The 22,101-nt window shown below is 34.7% G+C and overlaps 1 protein-coding gene across 2 annotated transcripts in view; it reads right to left on the reverse strand.

Annotated features, from left to right (window-relative positions):
- Positions 1–22,101, reverse strand: part of PRKG1 (protein kinase cGMP-dependent 1) — a gene marked incomplete at both ends in the record, with an annotated part of 1,336,641 nt that overhangs the window by 848,221 nt on the left and 466,319 nt on the right. For both annotated transcript variants that reach the window (XM_084246048.1, XM_084246047.1), the window contains one exon: positions 13,645–13,758. In XM_084246048.1, the coding sequence (XP_084102174.1) occupies positions 13,645–13,758 (114 nt within the window). The remainder of the gene's footprint in view (positions 1–13,644; positions 13,759–22,101) is intronic.

Genomic DNA, 22,101 nt, shown 5'->3' on the forward strand with positions numbered 1-22,101 from the left:
ATTATGCAACAGATTATAGAAGGCCTTAAAATGCTTTTTAAAATAATACATAATTGTTTTTCTTTTAAAAAGATCCTTAAATGCCTATAACTTTCTGTGATTCAAATGAGCATAATATTATATTCACAATTTGCTAGGATACTTGAAAATCATCTCAAGATTTCATTTAAAATATTAAGCAGAGCTCTTTCATCTGGCTGCAAACATGTCATCCCCTCTGAGGAAGACCAGGCAATTTCGAGGCCACAGATACATTGCTTCATTGGCAAACACTAGAAGCAACCAGAGGACTAGGATAATACTGACAACATGTGCCATCACAGGATCAACTTCAGTCAACATTGCGCAGGGTACTTTGGGAAAGTTGGTGTGAGGCACTACTGCTTAAAGAGAAACCAGAGATTCTGCCCAACTGTCTACCATGATAAACTGAAGACCTTGGTGTGTGAGCGGGCATAGCTAAATGCTACCAAAAACAAGACTGGAGTTGCTCCTACCATTGATGTGGTATGACCCAGCTAATAAAATTCTGGGCAAGGGAAAGCTCCTGGTGCAGACTGGCACAGTGAAGGCCAAATTCTTCAGTAGAAGAGTTCAAGAGAAGATTAAAGCCATGTGAGGGGAGGGACACAGGAAAGGACTGTGTCCTCATAGCTTGATGCCACATGAGGGAAGATTTTTAAATGCTAACAAGGGTTTTTTTTCTTCTTGTCTGTGTGTAGGTTATTTGAAAACTCCACCTCCCTACTTCAACATTAAAACACCACCTAACGGGTTCTAGTGGGAGAAGTATGAGGTTTGAACTCCTCTGCTTGTTCACCGCAGAGAGAAAGTATGGAAAGATTCTATGAATACATAGAGGACTGGACCAGTTAGTTACCTAACCTGAACCTTTTCACTTAAAATTGAGAAAGATAACTGTTTATAATGTTAACTAATTTGTATGAAACACTGAAGGTACAGAAATGAACAGTGTGTTAAGATTCGGACTGAGTGTGAAATCTAGATACAAGCCTAACAGCTGTGACACTTAGGCTTAGCCCAACTATCTCATCTTTAAAAGTTAGGTAGGGCCTCCCTGGTGGCACAAGGTTAAGCACAGCACTGTGAAGCTATCTGCAGCCTCTGCAGTATGAGTTTGATTGCCATGACAACCAGGGAGATACCCACATAGCACAGCAGACCGCTCCTGTCTTACCCGCTGCTCCCCTCAGCAGTATATTTCAGTATATCTGCCTGTTCTGTTCCCCACTCTTTCTCTGGTGAATCCTCTCACCCCCTAGCCCTCACCTCTGGCCTGTACCCCAGTTCTTGTATGCATAAATAAATAAATCTTAAAAAAATAATAAAAGTTAGGTAAAGATACCTACTTGAAGACTGTGGATTAAATAAAATGGAAAACATTGACTAAAAAATATTAAGTGGAAAATATTAACACTAACCAAAATACTGAACTTTCTTTAATTTTTAGTGAGTTCCAAAGTTACTATGATTTCTCTCAAGAGAAATTGTAATTATAATTCTCTTAGGAGAACTATGCCAATAGTGAGTTACTTATAATTTAAAACTTCAAGTAAACCCATAATTAACAAAGAATTTGCTAATCAATATATACTTAATGTATTTGATTGAACCAGTCTGAATAGTAAAACAGTCTTATACAAATATTCAAGATTCCATTTTTCCTTTTCTCTATAACACTATTTTACATAAAATTGATTACTTCAAAAATAGATTAATTCTACTATATGTGAGTTTTACAAAATGCTATATACATAAGACATTATATTTGTTTCTTATCTTGATTGTTTTCTTAATTTGGAAATGCACCTATATGTTTTTATAATACGTAGACCTCTCCCTTTATTTTCCAATTCTTCATGTAGCAGGCCAGGCACTGAAGGAAAATGTTCAGAATATGTTCCACATTTTTTAGCTCTCTTTTCAACATTTAGATAAACTCAGAGTCTGACCTCCATGGGAAATAACTGAATTAATTTTTTTAAATAAAAATGTCTTTTATCAATAAAGATTCACTTTTATGTTTATATGCCTTGGTATGTCTTCAGAAATTTGCCGTTTCTTTTTCTTCTTTAAATATCCATTTGACTTCAAATCCAGAGCAGCCATTAAATTAGGAAATTTTAAGACCCATAACCCAGATCACAAATCTTCTCATATTATCAATAACCCCAATGGATATCTTCTTTTCAATATTCTCTATGGTTAAATACTGTGTTGTTAAAAATAAAATAAGCTTTTGAATATAGGACCAAAGTCAAAGTTCATAGCTACTCCAACATGGCCAAATCCAAAAGACTCTTATCCACTGGTTTTGTGTGATTTACATTTTCAGCTTTTCTTTTAGGTCACAAGGAAGTGATCCTAACTACCAGCTGCTTCAAAAGGTGATATAGAAACTGTGAAAATGCTATGCAGAACATACTGAGCATGATTTTTTAAAATTTCAAACCCAAACTAAAAGCCAATTTCAAACCCAAATTATGATTTGAAGGGTCTATGTGTATGGAGGAACAATTCTTATTGATAAAAGAAGGCAAAGAAGTCCTCTAAATGGTTAAGAAATGACTTAATACATTTTCAAAAGAACTGTTATAACAGAAGAAAGCTTATCTGTACTGTAGATAGCAGTTTATGGAAAAAAAATGGAAAACTGTCCTATTGACTTAGCTATCGCATGGACTGACACAATTTCCCACTACGACTGACAGGCAGTTTGCAAGAGAAGCAGTGCTATCTCACTTACCTAAATGCTGCCAACTTAAATCTTTTAAAAGCTCATCTGTAAGAGAAATGTAGTATCTACTTAACTAATATTTTATGATGTTAATGTCATTGTTCTATATAAATCAAGCTTGTCCACATTTAAATTTTTTGAAGTGGTTCAGAGTAATTAAAATCAATCAGTATAATTATTCTAATTATTCAATAAATTTTAAGCTACTAGTAACTCAACTAAATAAAATGTCTTAGTCCTAAAACAGAATATATTATTTTAAACACTGAGAAAAACCTAAAATTCAAATGCTCAGAGATGTGCCAAATCAACCACTAGATAAGCATTACCACTGAATACATCTGCAAAAAAACACCAATTCTTTCATCTCTACTTGCTATTCCATTTTAATCAGTCCTTTAACAAAGGGCATGCATAAGAGCTTTTAATTCAGAGTATGCATGAAACATGAATACAAGCATTAATATTCTAGTTCAAGTCACCAAGTTGCATAGACCAAGGAGAACATGCACATCAAGAGCAGGAAAGACATCATTTTTAAAGGCAAAACTTGAAGAAAAAAACCTGGAAGACAAAGAGTACAAGAAAAGACAGAATGAAGTTGTCATAAAGTGAAAAGCTCAAAGGCAAAATGAAAACAAAATCCAGCCACAAACACCCAGAATAAAACCTGAAGGAGGACATTCCAACTATGAAATGATTAACATTCAGAATTGAACATGCAAAGAGCTAAACAGTGTGATTTTTACCGTAGAAAACATCCAGGAAGAGAAAGTGCAAAATGTTCAAATTATTCTTTCTGGGCAGTGGGGTTATCAATGATTTTTAAAAATTAATGAAATGTCCAGAATAGACAAATCTATAAAGGCTGAAAGTTAATTAGTGGTGGATAGGGGTGGGGAGAGGTAGGAATTGGGACTGAGGGCTAATAGATATGGGATAACTTTTTGTAATGATAGAAATGTTCTAGAACTAGATAATGGTGATGGTTGCAATTCTGTAAACATACTAAAAACCACTAAATTATAAATACTAAAACTGCTAACTATATGATATGAATTATATCTCAATACAGCTGTTATTTTTCTAATAGTAATATTTAAATATGAGCTCATTCTTCAGTCAACTTTGTCTCCTTGTTCATCACCTTATATTAATTGCGTGTAATACCTTTAAATACATTTTTGTCATTTTGCTTCTTATTAAATTATATGTTTATTTTTACATAACAAATTAGTTTGCAAATGAAAAATATTACAAATATTTGCTATATTTATTGATGAGTAGAAAAACATGAAATAATGTAAAAGACATGTTAAATTCATTTGATTAAATACAAGGAAAGAATGATAGAGAAAAGTCTTCCCACAGCTTTTAAATTACTTACTATTGTACATGTCCTAAGTTGTTCTGAGTGATAAACATAGAGCACAAATAGGAGAGTCAGAAAATGAGTTTTATTTAGTATTTTCTCTCTTTGTTAAAAATCTAAGACTCTTAAACTATCTTGATCTATTTATAAATAGTCCCCAAACAGCAAAAATTATAGACAAGGGTATTTAATTTTTGACATCTAATGTCTTTTTTTCCCCAAGTCAAATTGAGTTTCAAAAGGTGTCTAGGGCCTCCCTGGTGGCGCAAGGGGTTAAGATGCAACCCAGGAAGCTATCTGCAGCCACTACAACACGAGTTCGATCGCTGGCCAGGGAGCTACCCACATGGTGCAGCAGACCTCTCCTGACTCGCCTGCTGCTCCCCTTAGCAGTGTATTTCAGTCAATCTGCCTGTTCTGTTCCCCACTCTGTCTCTGGTGAATCCTCTCACCCCCACACCTCTGACCTATAGCCCAGTTCTTGTATGCATAAATAAATAAATCTTAAAAAAAAATACCCAAAAGATGCCTCACTTTCAGAAACTATATTTTTTTAGTATCTTAAAATCTTAAAATTTCATAAGTTACATTTTGTGCTACATATATTCAGGCCATTTCATGTTGCTTAGATTCCCTTTTCTTCCTTCTCTTTTTAGTTTTTCGAGCAGCTCACACTGTTTCACGGCATGCTCAATTTTTATGGATAACTTTCAGGGGCTGCATGTTAGTAGCAAATTCCACTTAAATTGCTAGATTTCTACCTCAAACTATTAAATGACAATGAAAGGCAATCAAAATTAACAACTTTCCAAATTTGGGTAACTGTCATATTAGGGGATCTAGGAATTTCTAAATTTAAACCTGAGAGGAAAGGCCACAGCTTTGGTCAGATAAGGAGCTTGGATTTATTAAGAGGCCAGGATTGCAATCATTCTTATGAGAACTGTGGTCACATTCATCACCTTTATTCTAAAAGAATACTAGGAAAATAGAAAAGATTAGCATTTATTCCTACAGCAATCAGAGGAGACCAATACACTGAACCCCAGAAATCTTCAATTTCTAAGCTGCACCTGAAGATAAAATCTATAGCTGTCATTTGTCTGAAATATTACTTTAAAAAACTGACAACTGAAAATTATACTCTAAATGCCATCTATCCTTAATTTGTCCAAGACCATGATGCATTTAGTGTCAACTCATACTTGTGCACACGCAGCTCAGACAAACAAATCACAGAAGTCCTGAGAATTCCTGCCAGGAGAGAAGTGATTAAAAACATGACTTCAACCAACACACATCTTTACTTTTACACAGTGCAAGTCACGCTTAGGGGCAGTACCATTGCATTGGAATGCATGGCCTGAGAATCTAATCACTGACTCCTATATCCTTACCTGCCGTTTGGTTCAGATATCAGTGCTTGTTGTACTAGTTCATTCAAACTACACATCTGAATCAACTTTGCTGGATAATGGTTGTGGTGAAAGGAGAAATGCCTCAGGATGTGAGGCCTTTCCAGAAACCTCAGTCTCTGTACCTATTTCTATACCTATAGATTTCAAATCACACTCTGATTTCCTCAATAATACTTCTCAGTGTGTAAATAATGAAGGTCTCATTCCCTAGACAATTCTTTCATGCTTAAATAGCTTGTTGGTTGAGATAACAACAACTGTAGCAGAACAGGAATAGATTTCGTACTGGTTTTTGCACCTAGTAAGTCTTTCAGACATTCCCTTAATCTTTACTACTCATAAGGTAGGTCCTTACCATTTTGAAGGTAAAAGAAATTAGACCCAGGGACATTAACTTATTTTCCCAAGGGCATATAGGTCACTAGTGTCAAAGAATCTGAATGCAAACAATATGATTCCAAATCATATTCTCTGAACTATTGCACTCTTTAATTTTGGCATAAGTAAATTTCTATCTCCTTCAAAACCTGTCCATGCCTGTCCGAAGCATTTCTCTCTCCCTCAAAATTCTTGTTTCTCTAAGTTTCATATTTGCCAAGAATTTCTTATCATCTTTCCATCTTTATCCAGTCTCTCCAAATAGATTATTATTAATTGTAGGGATATGCTCTCTCTCAGTGAAAGTCCCCAAGGCATTTAGCAGACCTTCACAATTATTTGGTATAAATCTGAGATGCTCTTGATGAATGACCGTATAGAACTGAAGCTGGATCTTTATCAAGTGTCAGAAACAAAGGTTGAGATGAGATAGTTCACTGTCCTACTGGGGACTGCCAAGGAGAGTGGTATGGTTTAACAATCCAGACATGCGATCTTAAGACAGTTCCTAAAGCCCTCGAAAGCTTGGCTGCCTCACCTGTGCAATGGCATTATTGATTCCAATGATGCAGGATCATTGTGAAAGTCGGAGACAGCCATACCTCAGGTAGTTAACAGGTAGCATATAAAGAGTTAGCACTAGTTATTCAAAATAACCTTGATTTCAACTAGAGCAGTGGCTTTCAAACTGTTATAGTAAAATGTCACAATATTTTGTTGTAGAGTAAAAGTAGTTTAAAATGCCATAGAAGTACTTAATCCAGGGAGAGGAATGAGAAGGAATGAAGAATAAGGCCATACAGGGCTACCAGAGATGGTCCCTCCACTCTGTAATCAGAAAAGTCTGTTCTTAGAAACTTCACACACCAAAAACACTCCACGAGATTTTGTTTTGGGAAAAACAACAAAAATCCTCGGGAGGATAGTTTGAATAACACTGTTTTATTCCACTCAAAAAACTACAGACAAATTTTTCAAGTCAATAAAAAGTTTCTCTGTTAGGAGTGGAAGAGATTATGAGGGTAGAATGTATGTATTAATGAGGCAGACATATTTTTTTAGAGAAAGGAAATAGCAAAGCTTAGCTTTAGAAGACACTGTTTAGTTCAAGCCCATATAATTTCTCAACACTTTCCTCCCTGCCTTTCTGAGAAGCCATTACCAATTTTTTAAAGCTTTACTGTCACCTTCACAGTGAAAACTCAATTCTTCAAGATACCTGCGGAAATGCCTTGCCTGTTATCGTTCAACACTCCAGGTCGGAGAACTCTCTACAAGTCTCATTTCCAAGGAACTTCCCACTTCTTTCTCAATCACCTTGATACATGGATGTCTTTTTATCTTCTAATTATCAGAAGCTAAGAGAAATGCAATCCATCTAGGGCTGCCCGGACCTCCTTGATGAATGAAATCAATGGTTAACTATGCTCACTGTAAAGGACCATGGATTGGATTTAAGTCACCAATGAAAAACATTGCACTCATTGAGACATCATCAATTCAGTTGTCCTCTTAAAAATGTCCATTCACATTTGTTTTCACCTAGTCTAAACTTGACTCATTTCCATGAAAAAGAACAAAAATCAAATGAAACTTTTTCTTCATTCTGTTTTCCTATCAACATCTGAGCCTCAAATTCAATAAATCTAAAGGTTATTCTTGTTAACAACACGTCTCAGTAGCCCATGATTTTTTAATCCTTTCTTCCCCTTGCAGCAGCCTGTTCTTCAAATTTTATTTCTCACTGTTTTCAAAAGAATATGTTAATAACCTGCATAATACCAGTACTCTTCCACTAATGCTTAAAAGAAAAATGCAAATTTTCTTTAATAGCTCTTCTCAAAAGAACAAACCAATAACAAGTAAAAATTGTTATTATTTTGTCTTTTATGTGGCATCACTGGTATCTAGTGAATTGATTCTTTTATTAAAGACATTTATCTCTCAGGGATTAAATAATTTGATTTATGTTACCAATTTCACAGTATTCCTTAAGAGACAAATGTGATAAAAAAAATTTTGCTAAGAGTATTGTCTAATGAATTTACTAAGCAAGTATACCTGTTTTCTGATGATGCCCTATTTGCTTCATTGTCAAGGATGATAATTCCTTGGAAGTTATGGAATATTTTTTATCTAATCCATGCATATTTCTGGACATGGTTAGCCTAATTTATTTTGTGTCTCTTTCAGGATTCTTTATAGAAAGCATGCATTTGACTGGGAGAAAGCAAAGCATGCATCTTTTCAATTTGCTTCTCTTCTCAAAGGAAGGGCAGAGATGGTCTCATTAACAGAGCATTTCCTCTGCTTTTGTGGTATGGCACAGGGAGCCTGGCAGTATGCATTGCTCCTGCTCATTAAAACCCCAGGCAATAACTGCCTATTCAACAATTCAACAGACAATATTGCTTCATCTTCACATGTGAATCTATCTTCATTGTAGATATGCTGCTTTATCGAATTCTATAGTGGTATTTCCTAAAAGGCATCTAATTGCTTCCTTTTTGATTCCATTACCTTAAGATGACTATAAGAATTCCATCTATGATTCCTTTAAATTAAGAATGTAATTCCCATTATTCATTCCTTTTGTTTCTTTACCATTAAGAATCACTGTTAAACTTATAGGTAATACATTTACAGCATGTAGAGATATTTGAATAAGAAATTCTAGTCAAATTACTTTTTTTTCATTCTAGTGCTAGGTTTTTGAGAGTTGGTAGATTTGTCTTAGTTTGAATGTTTGAAACAGAGCTACAAAGAAATGTACAAGCCATTTCACTGCATATACTCAGATTTATTTTAAAAACAAAAATAGAAAAATCCAAATTCTTTTAACTCTGTTTTTAAAATGTCTCTGACATAGTGAGATACCTTACTTAGTCAAATTCTCCCTTTAACGTATCCTCGGAAATCTTCAACATGAAAACTAGAAAGTATTCAAACTAAGGCAAAAAAGTAATTTCACCAGATGTTAGTAAAATCATCAGTTTATCATATTTCTTGTAGGATGTTTAGACTGTTCCTGTATTAGTACTGGATATTTTAACACTGAGGAATTTTAAAATGCTTGCTATAAATAATCTATGAATAATCATTCAGATATTTTTCTCAAGTCAATTCCTAAAAAAAGGCCTCTACTGCCACCACAGACATTCTTTGCAGATAGCTTCCTGTTGTGATCATATTGTGATCACCTGATATCAAGATGTTTTCCTCCAAAGAGACAGAGTCCTATCTTCTTGGGTTTTTACTGGAATCTGTGAATGAAACTGAATAATAAATTGCCTAAAGTTTTCAGCATTGTGAGCTAGAAACTAAAAGCAAGAGGAACAAGCTTCAATTTAGAATCTTCAGGCAAAAATATCCCAATTCATGTACAACTGAAGTTGGAGTAAAGAACTATATGATTCAAACCCTAAAAAAAATTCCTGTGTAATTATGAGAACTGGTTCTGAAAAATCGAAGTAAAACAAGACAATAGCATAAATATCCCTGGAAATGTACAGACACGGTGACATGGAATCATTCTCTTATTGTAAACTAAATGTCTTTTCCATTCTAATTTTAAGTTTCAAGTAACTGCAACTTATCCATTTTTGAGATTTTAAAGAACCTTAGGCAGAGCAAGGTAAGAGGCCCAGGGTGAGTGTAAATTGATATTGCTTTCACCGTGAGGGGAGTGAAAGTGAAATCGCAACCAGGTGTGACACTTTAGGAAAACATGATAATAACATGCTTCCAGGTAGGGGAATTGAGTCAATGGACATACTAGAAATTCCTATCTCTTTGGGGTTTTAAAAACGGATACTAAAGCTCTTTCATTTACACAATCTTAAAATATTTAAACAAAATGTGAAATTCAAATAACATTGGAGATGGTCATTGTTTAATACTGTGGAAACCAAATATAAGAATTGTTTTTTCCTCCTCATGGCATTTCGAGTACTTGGTATTGGATAGACACAAAGTGGCTGTTTTCTTATCACAGTTAATAAAGAAAACTTGAGCAGATTTAAGTCTTGAATAACCTTGCAATATTTGTTAGAATCTTGTTTCCAATATAACGTCAATTTTATTATTTTTATATCCTCATTCCTCAGGGAAAAATGGCTCTATTTTTAAGAGAGGACTATAAATACAGATCTTCTACAACATACCATGATATTTTCTTTCCATGTCAGTATGATTTGATTTTTAAAGATGATTCTTCGTGAACATGAGAACATTAATTAGAACACATGGATATATACCTATGTTCATTGCAGCACTATTTACAATATGAAAACAATTCAACCACCAATTGAATAATTGGATAAATTAAGAAGGTATGGTATATATACATAGGAATACTACTCAATCATAAAAAAGAAGAAATGTTGCCATTTTTAACAATATAGATCAACATTCAGGGAATTATAAGAAGTGAAGTAAGTCCAAAGGGGAAAGACAAAATATATAATTTCACTCATTCGTGGAATACAAAGGAAAGCAAAAGCCATCAAACACACACACACATACACAAAACTTAAGTCTGTCAACAAAAGGTTGGTAACCAATGGGGAAAAAATAGCTTGATGGAAGGCGGTGACTGCACATTTGATATTTGATGATGGGTACGTGTGAAATACAGAGTTGCTGAGGTGAGAAACTATACACTAGAAACATGTCTATGTTTCAGTGTTGTAAACTAATGTTATCTTAATAAAAAGAAAAGAACAACCTTCTTGGTGCTAGTGGACTATCAGAATTCTTCCTGGTACTATCATAATATTGTATGAACTTATTTATTTTCAGAAGAATGCCAACTGATTTTTTCCAGATGAAAAGCAAAAGACTTGCTTAAAATTACCATGAGACTTCTTTTAGTTGGAACATTATTAATAAGCTTGTTATATTTTATAGCATGTCAAACCATAGCTTTAATAGAAAACTACTTTTTGATACACTAAATTAAAAAAAAACAAGCAACAGGGGTTAGGATCACATTTACTAGCAAATAAGTAACTAGTATTTATGTATTCATGGTCTGATACAATTTCAAAAAGTACTCTTGTCAACAAGAAACTACTCACATACATTGAAAAGCTCTTGAAAGTCACCAAGGATTTAGTTACGGCTGTGAAATTAAAAATGCATTAAATGCTAGACAGCTTTCCAGCTGACTTATGACGAATGAATTGAGAGAATGATCATCAACATTTTCTATCATCAAAGAATATGGAAGATGTTGGAGGAAAAGTGTCAAAAGCTAAGGTAAGAAGGAAAAAAAAATGTATGGCTAGGCAAATTATTGAATAGGAAGGGCACTCTGACAGACTCATACACTCAAGTGGACCAATTCATTTTGAATCTCACTCCAAATAGTGATCACTGGCAACATGATAGTTGAGAAGAAAGGGAAAAGAGTCGACACACCCATGAATCCCAATAAATAACCCAATCCAAAAAATCCAAAGGGCATTTTGAAACAGCACATGTAAAGAATGAGATAGCATTGGGGTTATATTTTGCAGTCATTTGATAACAGTTTCATTGATAATGGAATCTAACCAAAATTATAAAGATCAATCTGAGGGTATAATTTAAACATAAATTAAAAATGGTATTTGACTTTGCCAGTCATAGGTACGATCTCCCTGGATAGCACAAGAGACAGTACAATTAGTCACAACTAATTGCTGTTATACAACATTTTTAGAAGGAACACTTATTAATTGATATTATTACATGAACATTTACAAAACCACTGCACCTATAAATGCAGATACATTGTACACCATCACCCCCCCCCGTAATTTTCTCAATATAACCACCATATTTAAAGTAGACAATATAAAGTGACACACACATGCACACACTGAGACTTCTCCCAGTCTGTGCTAAAGAACATACTCTGCCATTTATTTCCTTTAATGATGGAGATGCTCTATCCCCAAATAGGATTGTAATTTGCCTCCAATCCCCAGTCTTCTTGCTAAATCAGATGCATAGTATCTATTTAAATTTACCAAATACAAAGCTAGTGCAGGCAAATACCATTTTACAGAAAACTAATGAAATAATTGATTTTATAAAGCAAAATATATTACGGAAAGTATTTTGCTTTAAAATCTAAATACACTATTAAATCCATTTAAAGTACTTAATAATAATTCTGTATTTCAAAAGATCAAAAAGATTACTAATATTACTTCTAATTCCAGGAAATTTTATAGTTTCAATTAGATTAAATGAGCAAAATACAAGACAAATATTTTGAACTACAGAAAGTTTTAAAATTAAAACATTACTGTTCATAATTCTGAGAAAACCTGTTAATCAAAATACTTTATTCTGGCTTTTTTTTTAAGCTCTAAAGAAACACTTTCTCGTGTAAATGAAGCATGATAATAAAGTCTGTTTCATTTAATAGAGTTATGACTACCTTTTTTTCTAGTTAAGGCACTTCCTAAGTGAAGTGAGTTAAAGTTGTGGCAGATTCTGTTATGGTTCACTCGGATTCATTATTCTTTGAGTCATGTAACTAAATGATCACATAAAATGAAACCAAGGCAGTGCCTGTCAATCAAAAAGAGTTCTGTGCTTTCAGAGATCAAGAATCAAATGCCAAGAAGGAATCATCCTTTAAGAGCCCCTAACTCAATTGATGTCACAGCGATTACAGTGAATAAAATGGTGATTCACTAAAATAAGATAACTAAAGCAATTTCTGGAACTCTAATTGTCCATGTATTCTTGAATTCATTATAATCTAAGTTCTAATGTGACACTGTTACTCATATGCCAAACTTCTGAAAAAGAAAACCAAGATATGAAACATCCAGTGACATCCAGATAAAACTAACTGATACTAACCATTCACGCATCATTTTGCCAATAGCATTAAAAAACCAAACAAACCCAACCTCATCAATGTGACAGCCATTATCCATAAGCCAATGCAGAAACAGACCTTTTCAAACATGAAATACATACACCTGCCGCAAGTTGTAATGGACCTTCCATTGTTGACTTCTGCATTCTGCTCTGTTTGTTATGCACTTATTACATCCTGCAGTCAGGAAGGAGTATTTAAAAAAAAACATTTCCCCCTCTAAATATTGCAGCTGCTTCTAAAAAGCAATAAAAGTTGCTAGAGAAATCATATATATACATACATGTAAAATTAGGGAAACAAGCTGCTTTATTGGCCCGATTTAAAATAAGCTCAATCAGTAGGAAAGAAAAATGCTATAAAATACAGCTTGATGAGCAGCTGAAGACAAGAATATACTTTGACACAGTTTTAGAATTCAGGATATTCTCACTCAATGGTGTTTGAATGAGACAAAGGACATTTCTCATCTTAATTTTTCTAAAGCACTAAATGAACAGTAGATTTATGTGGGCAAGATAACCAAAACTAGACACATACGCAAACATTTCTTAAATATGATTCTGAGACTTTAAAGACAGAAAATAAAGGTCTTGCTTCTGTTTAATTCTAATTTATGAAGTTATATCATTTTGGAAGTCCTTTCATAATAAGTCTAGGTTAAAAGGATACTATAAGTCATTAGTAAAATTCAAGTTATGTATAACTGATTGCTAACAACCATCCTCTCATAGGAAGACAAATACAGCATGTGTTTTTCACAGCAAAATTTAAAAGAGAAAATAAAAAAATTACAGATTTAACCAGAAGTATTTGATAAATATAAAAACAACCTTACTTTTGACGGTTGCAGTCCGGGTACAGTTGTAAAGAATAGCCAACTCCCCAAACACTTTTCCTGGACCCATTGTACACAGCTTCACACCTTCCTTTGTAACTTCAACCTTACCATCTAAAAAGGAAAAGGAAAACCCGTTACTTTCATTCTCACTCATACTTCATTTCACTTGTTGTATTTTCTTTTTCTTTTTTAAAATTTTTTAAAAAAATTTATTTTTCACATTATTGCTCATTTTAAATCAATATTTGCTTCCCACACCCCTCAGGTATAGTCCCCATATAATTTCCTTCACCAATGCACACCTGTGCCATCACCTCAGTGCCCTGGGCTCCTCCCTCCCTCCCTCTGATCCCTCTCCCTCCCCCTCCCCTGCAGGATGTCTCTGATTTATAATTGTCCGTTTTTGCTTTGTTGTGTATTGTTATTAGTTTTTTTACACTGATGTCTTATTTGGTTCCCCTATATTCCTACTGTAAGTGAAACCATCCGATATTTTTCTTTTTCCTTCTAGCTTATTTCACTGAGCATAATTCCTTCTGCTCCATCCATGTTGCTGCAAATGGCATGAGTTTATCTTTTTTGATTGCAGAGTAATATTCCATTGTGTATATGTACCATATCTTCTTGATCCAGTCATCTATTTTTGGGCATTTGGGTTGTTTCCAGGTTTTACGTATTGTAAACAGTGCTGCAATAAATATAGTGGTACAGGTGTTCTTTTGAATCAATGTTTTTGTGTCCGTTGGGTAGATCCCTAGGAGTGAAATTGCTCGGTCATATGGTAGCTTCATTTTTAGTAGACCGAGGAACCTCCAGGCAGCTTTCCATAGTGGTTGGACCAGTTTGCACTCCCACCAGCAATGACAACAAAGTTGTCACCAAAATGCCACATAAGGACTCAATAAAATATGTAAGTTAAGAAATCCACATGCTTTCTTAAATTAATTGTTAATTAGAAGATTTGAAATGAGACTGAAAGAAGGCACCAGAAAATGATGGAGACAAAAATGTAAACATGACAGTAATCCAAATGCTATATTAAAAACTAAATACCAATGTTGGTATTATTTGGAATCTAAAAGAAAAACTGAGTAAGTGGGTACATTATAGCACATTTCGCACTTGGAGATTCTCATTTTTGTCAGGAAGCTAGTAAGGAAAGGGAAATTACTTTGACTTTGGGGCATTATTTAATTGCAGTTCATGGTATCTTTTGTTTTTAAATACTTTATCTGAGTTGGGCAATACTTTTATCTGCTTCACAGTCCTGCAATGTTGACTGTGAGAAAAACAAACTAGAAGGGTTGGGGGATACAGAAGTCACTCAGAGTTCTTAGTGTTCCTCAAAGGACTTGGAAAATGAAATGCTATGAAGGAAAAGCTAAGGAAACACCATAATCCGGATATGCCTTGTCTGTAAGAAAGGAAAATACTGCTCTGAGGGAAACAATTTTTTTTTTTTTAAATCATAGCTGTGAACACTAAGTTTTCCATCAACTAACACAACTAACACAATGAACACTAAGGTTTCCACAACTAACACACACACAAAGACAATACCATCTATTCTAGACTTAAGTGATGCCTATAATTCCTCCAAGTTACTTATCCACTGCCCACAGAAGGAAAGCCTAATTCTTGGCATAGACTAACGCTGTCAAGATTTTTCAGGCATCAGACCTTCAGGCATTGACATCATAGTTATTCCTATATCTGCTTACTGTAATATTTATTTTTTTAATTTTGATTTTAAATTCACTTCCTTTTTTAAAATTTATGCGCAAACTCACTTCTGGTTTCCTCTCATTATCCTGAACTTATTTTATTCTTGCCTAATTTTGTTAAGTCTAACTCATTTTTAAAAGATGGGCATAAATAATTACATATATACATGAATAATTAGTGTTGGTAACAGAAGGTTTTATTGCATATTAGAATAGCTAAAAATAAAGGCTTGCTGAAACATTGTATTTGATTAATAGAACTCTGGATATAAAACATTTTCTCCAGGTTAAGCTAAATATTACAGATTCAATATATTCACCACAGAAAAATAATGGACCTGATCTGTACTATTTTATAAAAAATGAACAGAAAGATCTATTTTGAAATAAAATTCTACTGAATTACCATTGGTTTACAGTACTATATTTCATGAGAATAGATTCTCAACTCTATAAGGAATAGACAACACCACCCAAACACCCAAATTTTAGTGCCATTCACACTATCACATTGATTCTCTCTATCCACTCCTCCCACTTTCCTTTCCCTTTACCTCTGGTAACTGCCATATTTTCCATAGTCTAAGGCTTATTTTTATTATATTTTGTTAGTTGATTTTGTCTATTTGCAATTCACATGTGAGACAAACAATCCAGTAATTACCTTTTGCTTTCTGACTGATCGCTTAGCATAATCACTTAAGGTTGCACCCATGTTGTCATACAAGACACAATTTCACCTGTTTAATAGCTGAGTAGCGTTCTATTGACTACACATACATCACAACTACTTCAACCACTCATCCACTGATAGACATTTAGGTTGTTTCCATGTCTTGGTTATTGTGAATAATGCCGCTATGAACATATGGATGCATGAATCTTTTTGAATTAGTGTTTTCATATTCTTCAATACTTTATAGTGGTATTGGTAATTACATGGTATTTCTATTTCGTTTTAAGGAAAGTCCACTCCATTTTCCACAAAGGCTCCAATTTACATTTCTGTCAACAGTGTAAGGGTTACTTTTGCTTCAAAACTTCACTAGCACTTGTTTTATATAGTCTTTTTGATGTAAACCATTGTCACAGGTGTGAGGTGATATTTCATTGTTATTTTGACTTGCATCTCCCTTATATATGGTTAAATATTTTTTTTTGATATGACTATATGTCATCTCTCAAAAGTATATAAAAGATTTCTGACAATTTTTAGATTGGGTTGCTTGTTCTTTTGTTGAGTTGTATGATGAATTTGTCTATTTTGAAATATTAACCCCTTTTCAGACATAGAATATACAAGTATCTTCTATTCTGTAGTTGGTCTTTTTGTTTTTGTAGTGGTTCTCTTGCTGTATAAACCCTTTTTAGTTTGATGTAATATCATTTGTTTTCGTTTTTATTTCCCTCTTAGCTAAATCGCCAACTCTGCAGTTGATGTCCTGGAGTGTATCATCTGTTTTCTCCCATGTACTTTATGTTTTTCAGGCCTAATATCCAAGTCTCTAAACCATTTTAGTTGTGTATAGTGTTAAATAATACCATGGTTTCATTTTTTCATATGTTACTCTCCAGGTAGCCCAACATCATTTGGTGAAAAGGCTCTCCTTTCTTCCTTGTATGATTTTGGCTACTTTGTTATAATTTAACTGGCTTGATGTATGTTGGCTCTGGGCTCTAAATTCTATTTCATTGGACTAGGCAACTGTTTTTGTAGTAATACCAAGCTGTTCTGAATACTCTCATTTTGTTAAATATTTTGAAGTCCAGGATTATGATACCTCCATTTTTCTCTTTTTTCTCAGAAGTGCTTTGACTATTCAGGGTCTCTTGTGATTCTGATTTAGAATTATTTGTTGTATTACCTTGAAGAGTGCACTGGAATTTTGATAGGGATTGTGTTATATTTGTAAATTGCTTTAGGTAATATAGCTATTTTAAGAGTCTATTCTTCCAATTCATGAATAAATAAAATACCTTTCCATTTCCTGTTTCTTCTTTTTTTTTTTTAAAGATTTATTTTATTCATGCATACAAGAACCGGGGTACAGGCCGATGCACTGAAGGGTGAGAGGATTCACCAGAGACAGAACCAGGAACAGAACAGGCAGACTGACAAAATACACTGCTGAGGAGCATTGGGCTAGAGAAGGTCTGCTGCTCCATGGGGGCAGCTCCGTGGCTGGCCGCCATAGAACCCGCGCTGCAGAGGCTGCGGACAGCTTCACAGCGCTGCATTCAACCGCCTGCACCACCAGGGGAGGCCCTTCTTTAATTTAACAATATCTATAGTTTTCAGTACTTAGGTCTTTCACCTCCTTTGTTTAGTTTATTCCTAGGAGTTTTATCCTTTTTGATGCAATTTTTTTTTAAAAGATTTATTTATTTATTTATTTATTTTTAAATTTATTTATTTATTTATACAAGCACTGAGTATAGTCAGAAGCACGGGAGGGTGAGGGAATTCACCAGAGCCAGAGCGGGGAGCAGAGCAGGCAGAAGGACCGAAGTACACTGCTGAGGGGAGCAGCGGGCGGCAGGAGAGGTCTGCGCGCCATGCGGGACCCTCCTCCAGTGGCCAGGGAGCAGCCGGGGATCGAACTGGCACTGCAGAGGCTGCGGGCAGCTCCGCAACCCAGTGCTCAACCGCTGCGCCACTGGGGAGGCCCATTTTTTTTTTTTTTTTTAAAGATTTATTTATTTATTTATACATGCATGGGGTACAGTCAGAAGCGCGGGAGGGTGAGAGAATTCACCAGAGCCAGAGCAGGGAGCAGAACAGGCAGAAGGACCGAAGTACACTGCTGAGGGGAGCAGCGGGCGGCAGGAAAGGTCTGTGCGCCATGTGGGACCCTCCTCCGGTGGCCGGGGAGCAGCCGGGGATCGAACCAGCTGCGGCAGCTTCGCAACCCGGCGCTCAACCACTGCGCCACCGGGGAGGCCCATTTTTGATGCAATTTTAAGTGGGATTATTTCCTTAACTTCTCTTGTCTATAATATATTGAAAGGCAACAGATTTATATTCATTTTGTTTCCTGCCACTTTACTGTACTCATTATTTCTAGTTGTTTTTTTCGTGTGGATTCTTTAGGACTTTCTATGTATATTATCATGTCTTTTGCAAACAGAAGTCATTTTACTTATTTTTCAACTTACATTCATTTTATATATTTTTTCTTCTCCAGCTGCTCTGACTAGGGCTTCCTGAACTTCGTTGAGCAGTCATGGTGAGACCGCTCTCAGATTGTTAAGGGAAAAGCTTCAATTTTTCATAATAATTATGATGTTAGCTGTGATTTTGTTACATGCAGTCTTTATTACATTGAGCTGTGTTCCATATACTCTTAAGCTAGTGAGTTTTAGACATAAATGTGTTGAATCAAAACAGCATCTTTTGATATTTTTTCCAGGTGGTATACTGAAATGATTTGCATATATTGAGCCATCCTTGCACCCCTAGAGTGAAAACCATTTGGTCGTGATGATGATCCTTTTTTTTTTTTTAAGATATTTATTGAGATCATGTTGATTTACATCACCGTGTATAGCTTAGAGGAGTAAGTTTACACATCTACAATTGCATATTATTTTAAGATTTATTTTTATTTATTTATGCATACAAGAATGGGGTGGAGGCCAGATGTGTGGGAGGTGAGAGAATTCACCAGAAATAGACTGGGGAGCAGAATAGGTGGATCTACTGAAATACACTGCTGAGGGGAGCAGTGGGTGAGACAGGAGAGGTCTGCTGTGCCATGTAGGTAGCTCCGTGACCAGGGATCGAACCTATGACACAGTGGCTGGTGATTGTTCAATAGCTGAGACTCCTACTCCTGCAAAACCAGGGAGACCCCTGTATATAATTTTACCGCAACCATACCGAAGCCCTAATATTCCTCTGATAGATCCTCCTCTCCCTTTGTTCCCCATCTAGCACAACCCCCTTCTAAAAACCTTAGTCACCCCTCCTCCACCTACTCTCCTTCCCCTTCCCTCCTGTGGTCAGCTTTCAAAGTTTGTCTTTGTCTAACCTTTTGTTTCTCTATATTACACATCTAAGTGAAACCTATCTCTAGTAGTCATTCTTGTTTTTTTTTAATCACTTTTGGCTGCAACCACAATTTATCAGAAATGAAAATAACAACCCTTACCTTTTTCATGGTGCTATTGGTTTGGAATACCTTACCCAGGTACTTCACTATGAGTCTGCTTGTATTTAGACTTGATGTATGACTTATGTATGCATGACATATGTTTTTGATACATTCAGTCATTCAATGTCTTTTGATTGGTGATTTCAGAGCATTCATGCTTATGGTAGTTGATACATGGGACTTAATTATTTCCATTCTATTTTTTTTCTGGTTGTTTTCAGTTTCTATTCTTTCTTTCCCCATGGGTATCTGTCTGACTTTTCATTTGGCGGATTCTATTTCACTATTTGACTATACAGATACTGCTTTTCTCCCCACCCTCCACTTAATATTCATTGTCTTGTATTATTTTTATTTATATATATGGTTCTGTACACCTGTGCTCAAGATTTTCTGTTTTGTTTTCTTTTACTGTAAAATAAAGAACTCCTTTCAACATGTCTTGTGGTGAGCTTCATTAGTTTTTGTCTGGGAACATCTTTATCCCTCCACCATATTTGAGTAATAATTTTCAAGGTAGAATTCTTGGTTGATACTCTTTTATCTTTTAGTGTTCTGAACAGATCATCCCATGCTCAACTAGTCTGTAGATTTCTGTTGATAAGTCTGATAACTTTGTTAAGTCTGATAACTTATATGTCACCTGTTCATTCCCCCCCTCCCCACCGCAACCCTGGCAGAGGTTTTAATATTATTTTCTTTATTGGTGATTTTTGATAATTTTGCAATGATATATGTTGATGTAGGTCTTTTGCATTTAGAAATTTGGGTGTTCAATGAGTTCCCTGGACATCTATGGTTAGTTCTTTTCTAGGTTTCAAAGTTTAGCTATTATTTTCTTACTCTCTGCTCTCTTCTTGTTTAAGAATGGAATGTGATATTTGTTAAAGAGTATCTTTATGTTTCCTGAATATTATTTCCTTCTCCTCTTTTACTTGTGTCATTTGTACATTTTTATCTTTTTTTTTTCTCACTGATTATCTTCTTCTACAATTTTAAACCTACTTACTTTACCCCATGGCTACCTTTAGTTCTTTTATTGTATCCCTCAGTTCCAGCATCTGTATTTGAATTTTTTAAAAAAATAGCATAATGTCTTTGATAAGTTTATCTAAGCATTAACAGAAAACTGTTTAAAGATATTACCTGAGTCATAATTTGATCACTTATCCTTCCTCTTATGTGTGGTATGGATGGAAAGTAAGTAATATATGATGGCAGGAATGAACAGGACTAAAAAGAAGGATAGCTACATACATGGCATTAATGGGAATTATTTCAGAGACATTTAAAAATATTCTAACATCTAAAAGCTCAATAAAGTTAATGATATAAAATGTGAATTTGGCTAACTTCATTCACTATGCCACACACCAGTCTTGGAGAAAATTAGAAGTGATTATATATGTAGAAATGATTTTATATACCGTAAGCTTTACTTAAGGAAACCAAGAGTAAGTCAAATTTTTCTACATACACTTAGTTGTCCCTACTGCCACCTAATCCATTTCCTTTAAAGTCTTCATGCTATCTGGAAGCTACTTCCCTTGTCTGAGACCATTTCTTTTTCATTTTGTAGCTACATCAGATTTTTTTAAATGATTCCACTTACATAGAAAGTAGGTATGCCTAAGTGTGGCTATTTGGTGTTTAGGGGAGGGATGTGGGGTTAAACAAATAAGGAAAAGTCAAGTAGAATGAATATAAAGTATGCTTTGCCAGAGGCTTGTACCAACAGGGAAACAGTCCAGGTTAGAGGATTTATATAATTGTAATTTGCTTTAAGAATATATTTTGATGTATTTACATAAGATCAGCACTGATTAATGTAATTTCCCTAAAGAAATGAAATATATTCATTGGATTTATTCATGACTATTTTAATACTTTAACTTCATTTTTAAATCTTAGATTTCAAATCAAAGAATTTGTTAAAGAGTAGTAGCAGAAAGACATATTCAGAACACACTAGTAAAGTCCTAGACTTTCCTATTACTATTTCTTACAAAGCCCAACAATGAGTAGAGGCTAGAAAAGCTGTCATTTAGGGAACTAATGACAATCCAGAATGTTAGAAATTCATAAATTCTGTTTCTTCCTTTTTATTCATCTTTGCTTTAAAAAAGTAGCATTACAAAGCTTCCCTGACTAAAAAGAAGGAAAATGGAGGTATCACAATCCCAGACTTCTAGCTATACTACAAAGCCATAATAATTAAAACCGCATGGTTAAAACTGGAACAAAAACAGACACACAGGCCAATGGAATCGAATAGAAAACCCAGAAATAAACCCACAGATTTAAGGGCAACTAATTTTTGACAAAGGAGCCAAAAATATGCAAGGAACAAAGACAGTTTGTTCAATAAATGGTGCTGGGAAAACTGGACTGCTACAAGCAAAATAATGAAGCTAGACCAATACCTCACACCATGCACAAAAACCAACTTAAAATGGATTAAAGAACTAGACATAAGACCTGAAAACCATAAATTATATAGAAGGAAATATAGGTGAAACACTACATGACATACACCTCGGTAATATCTTTAAAGACACATCACCCAAAGCAGTGAT

The sequence above is a fragment of the Talpa europaea genome (genome assembly GCF_964194135.1).
Source record: "Talpa europaea genome assembly, chromosome: 10".
In the NCBI taxonomy this organism is placed as follows: Eukaryota; Metazoa; Chordata; class Mammalia; order Eulipotyphla; family Talpidae; genus Talpa; species Talpa europaea.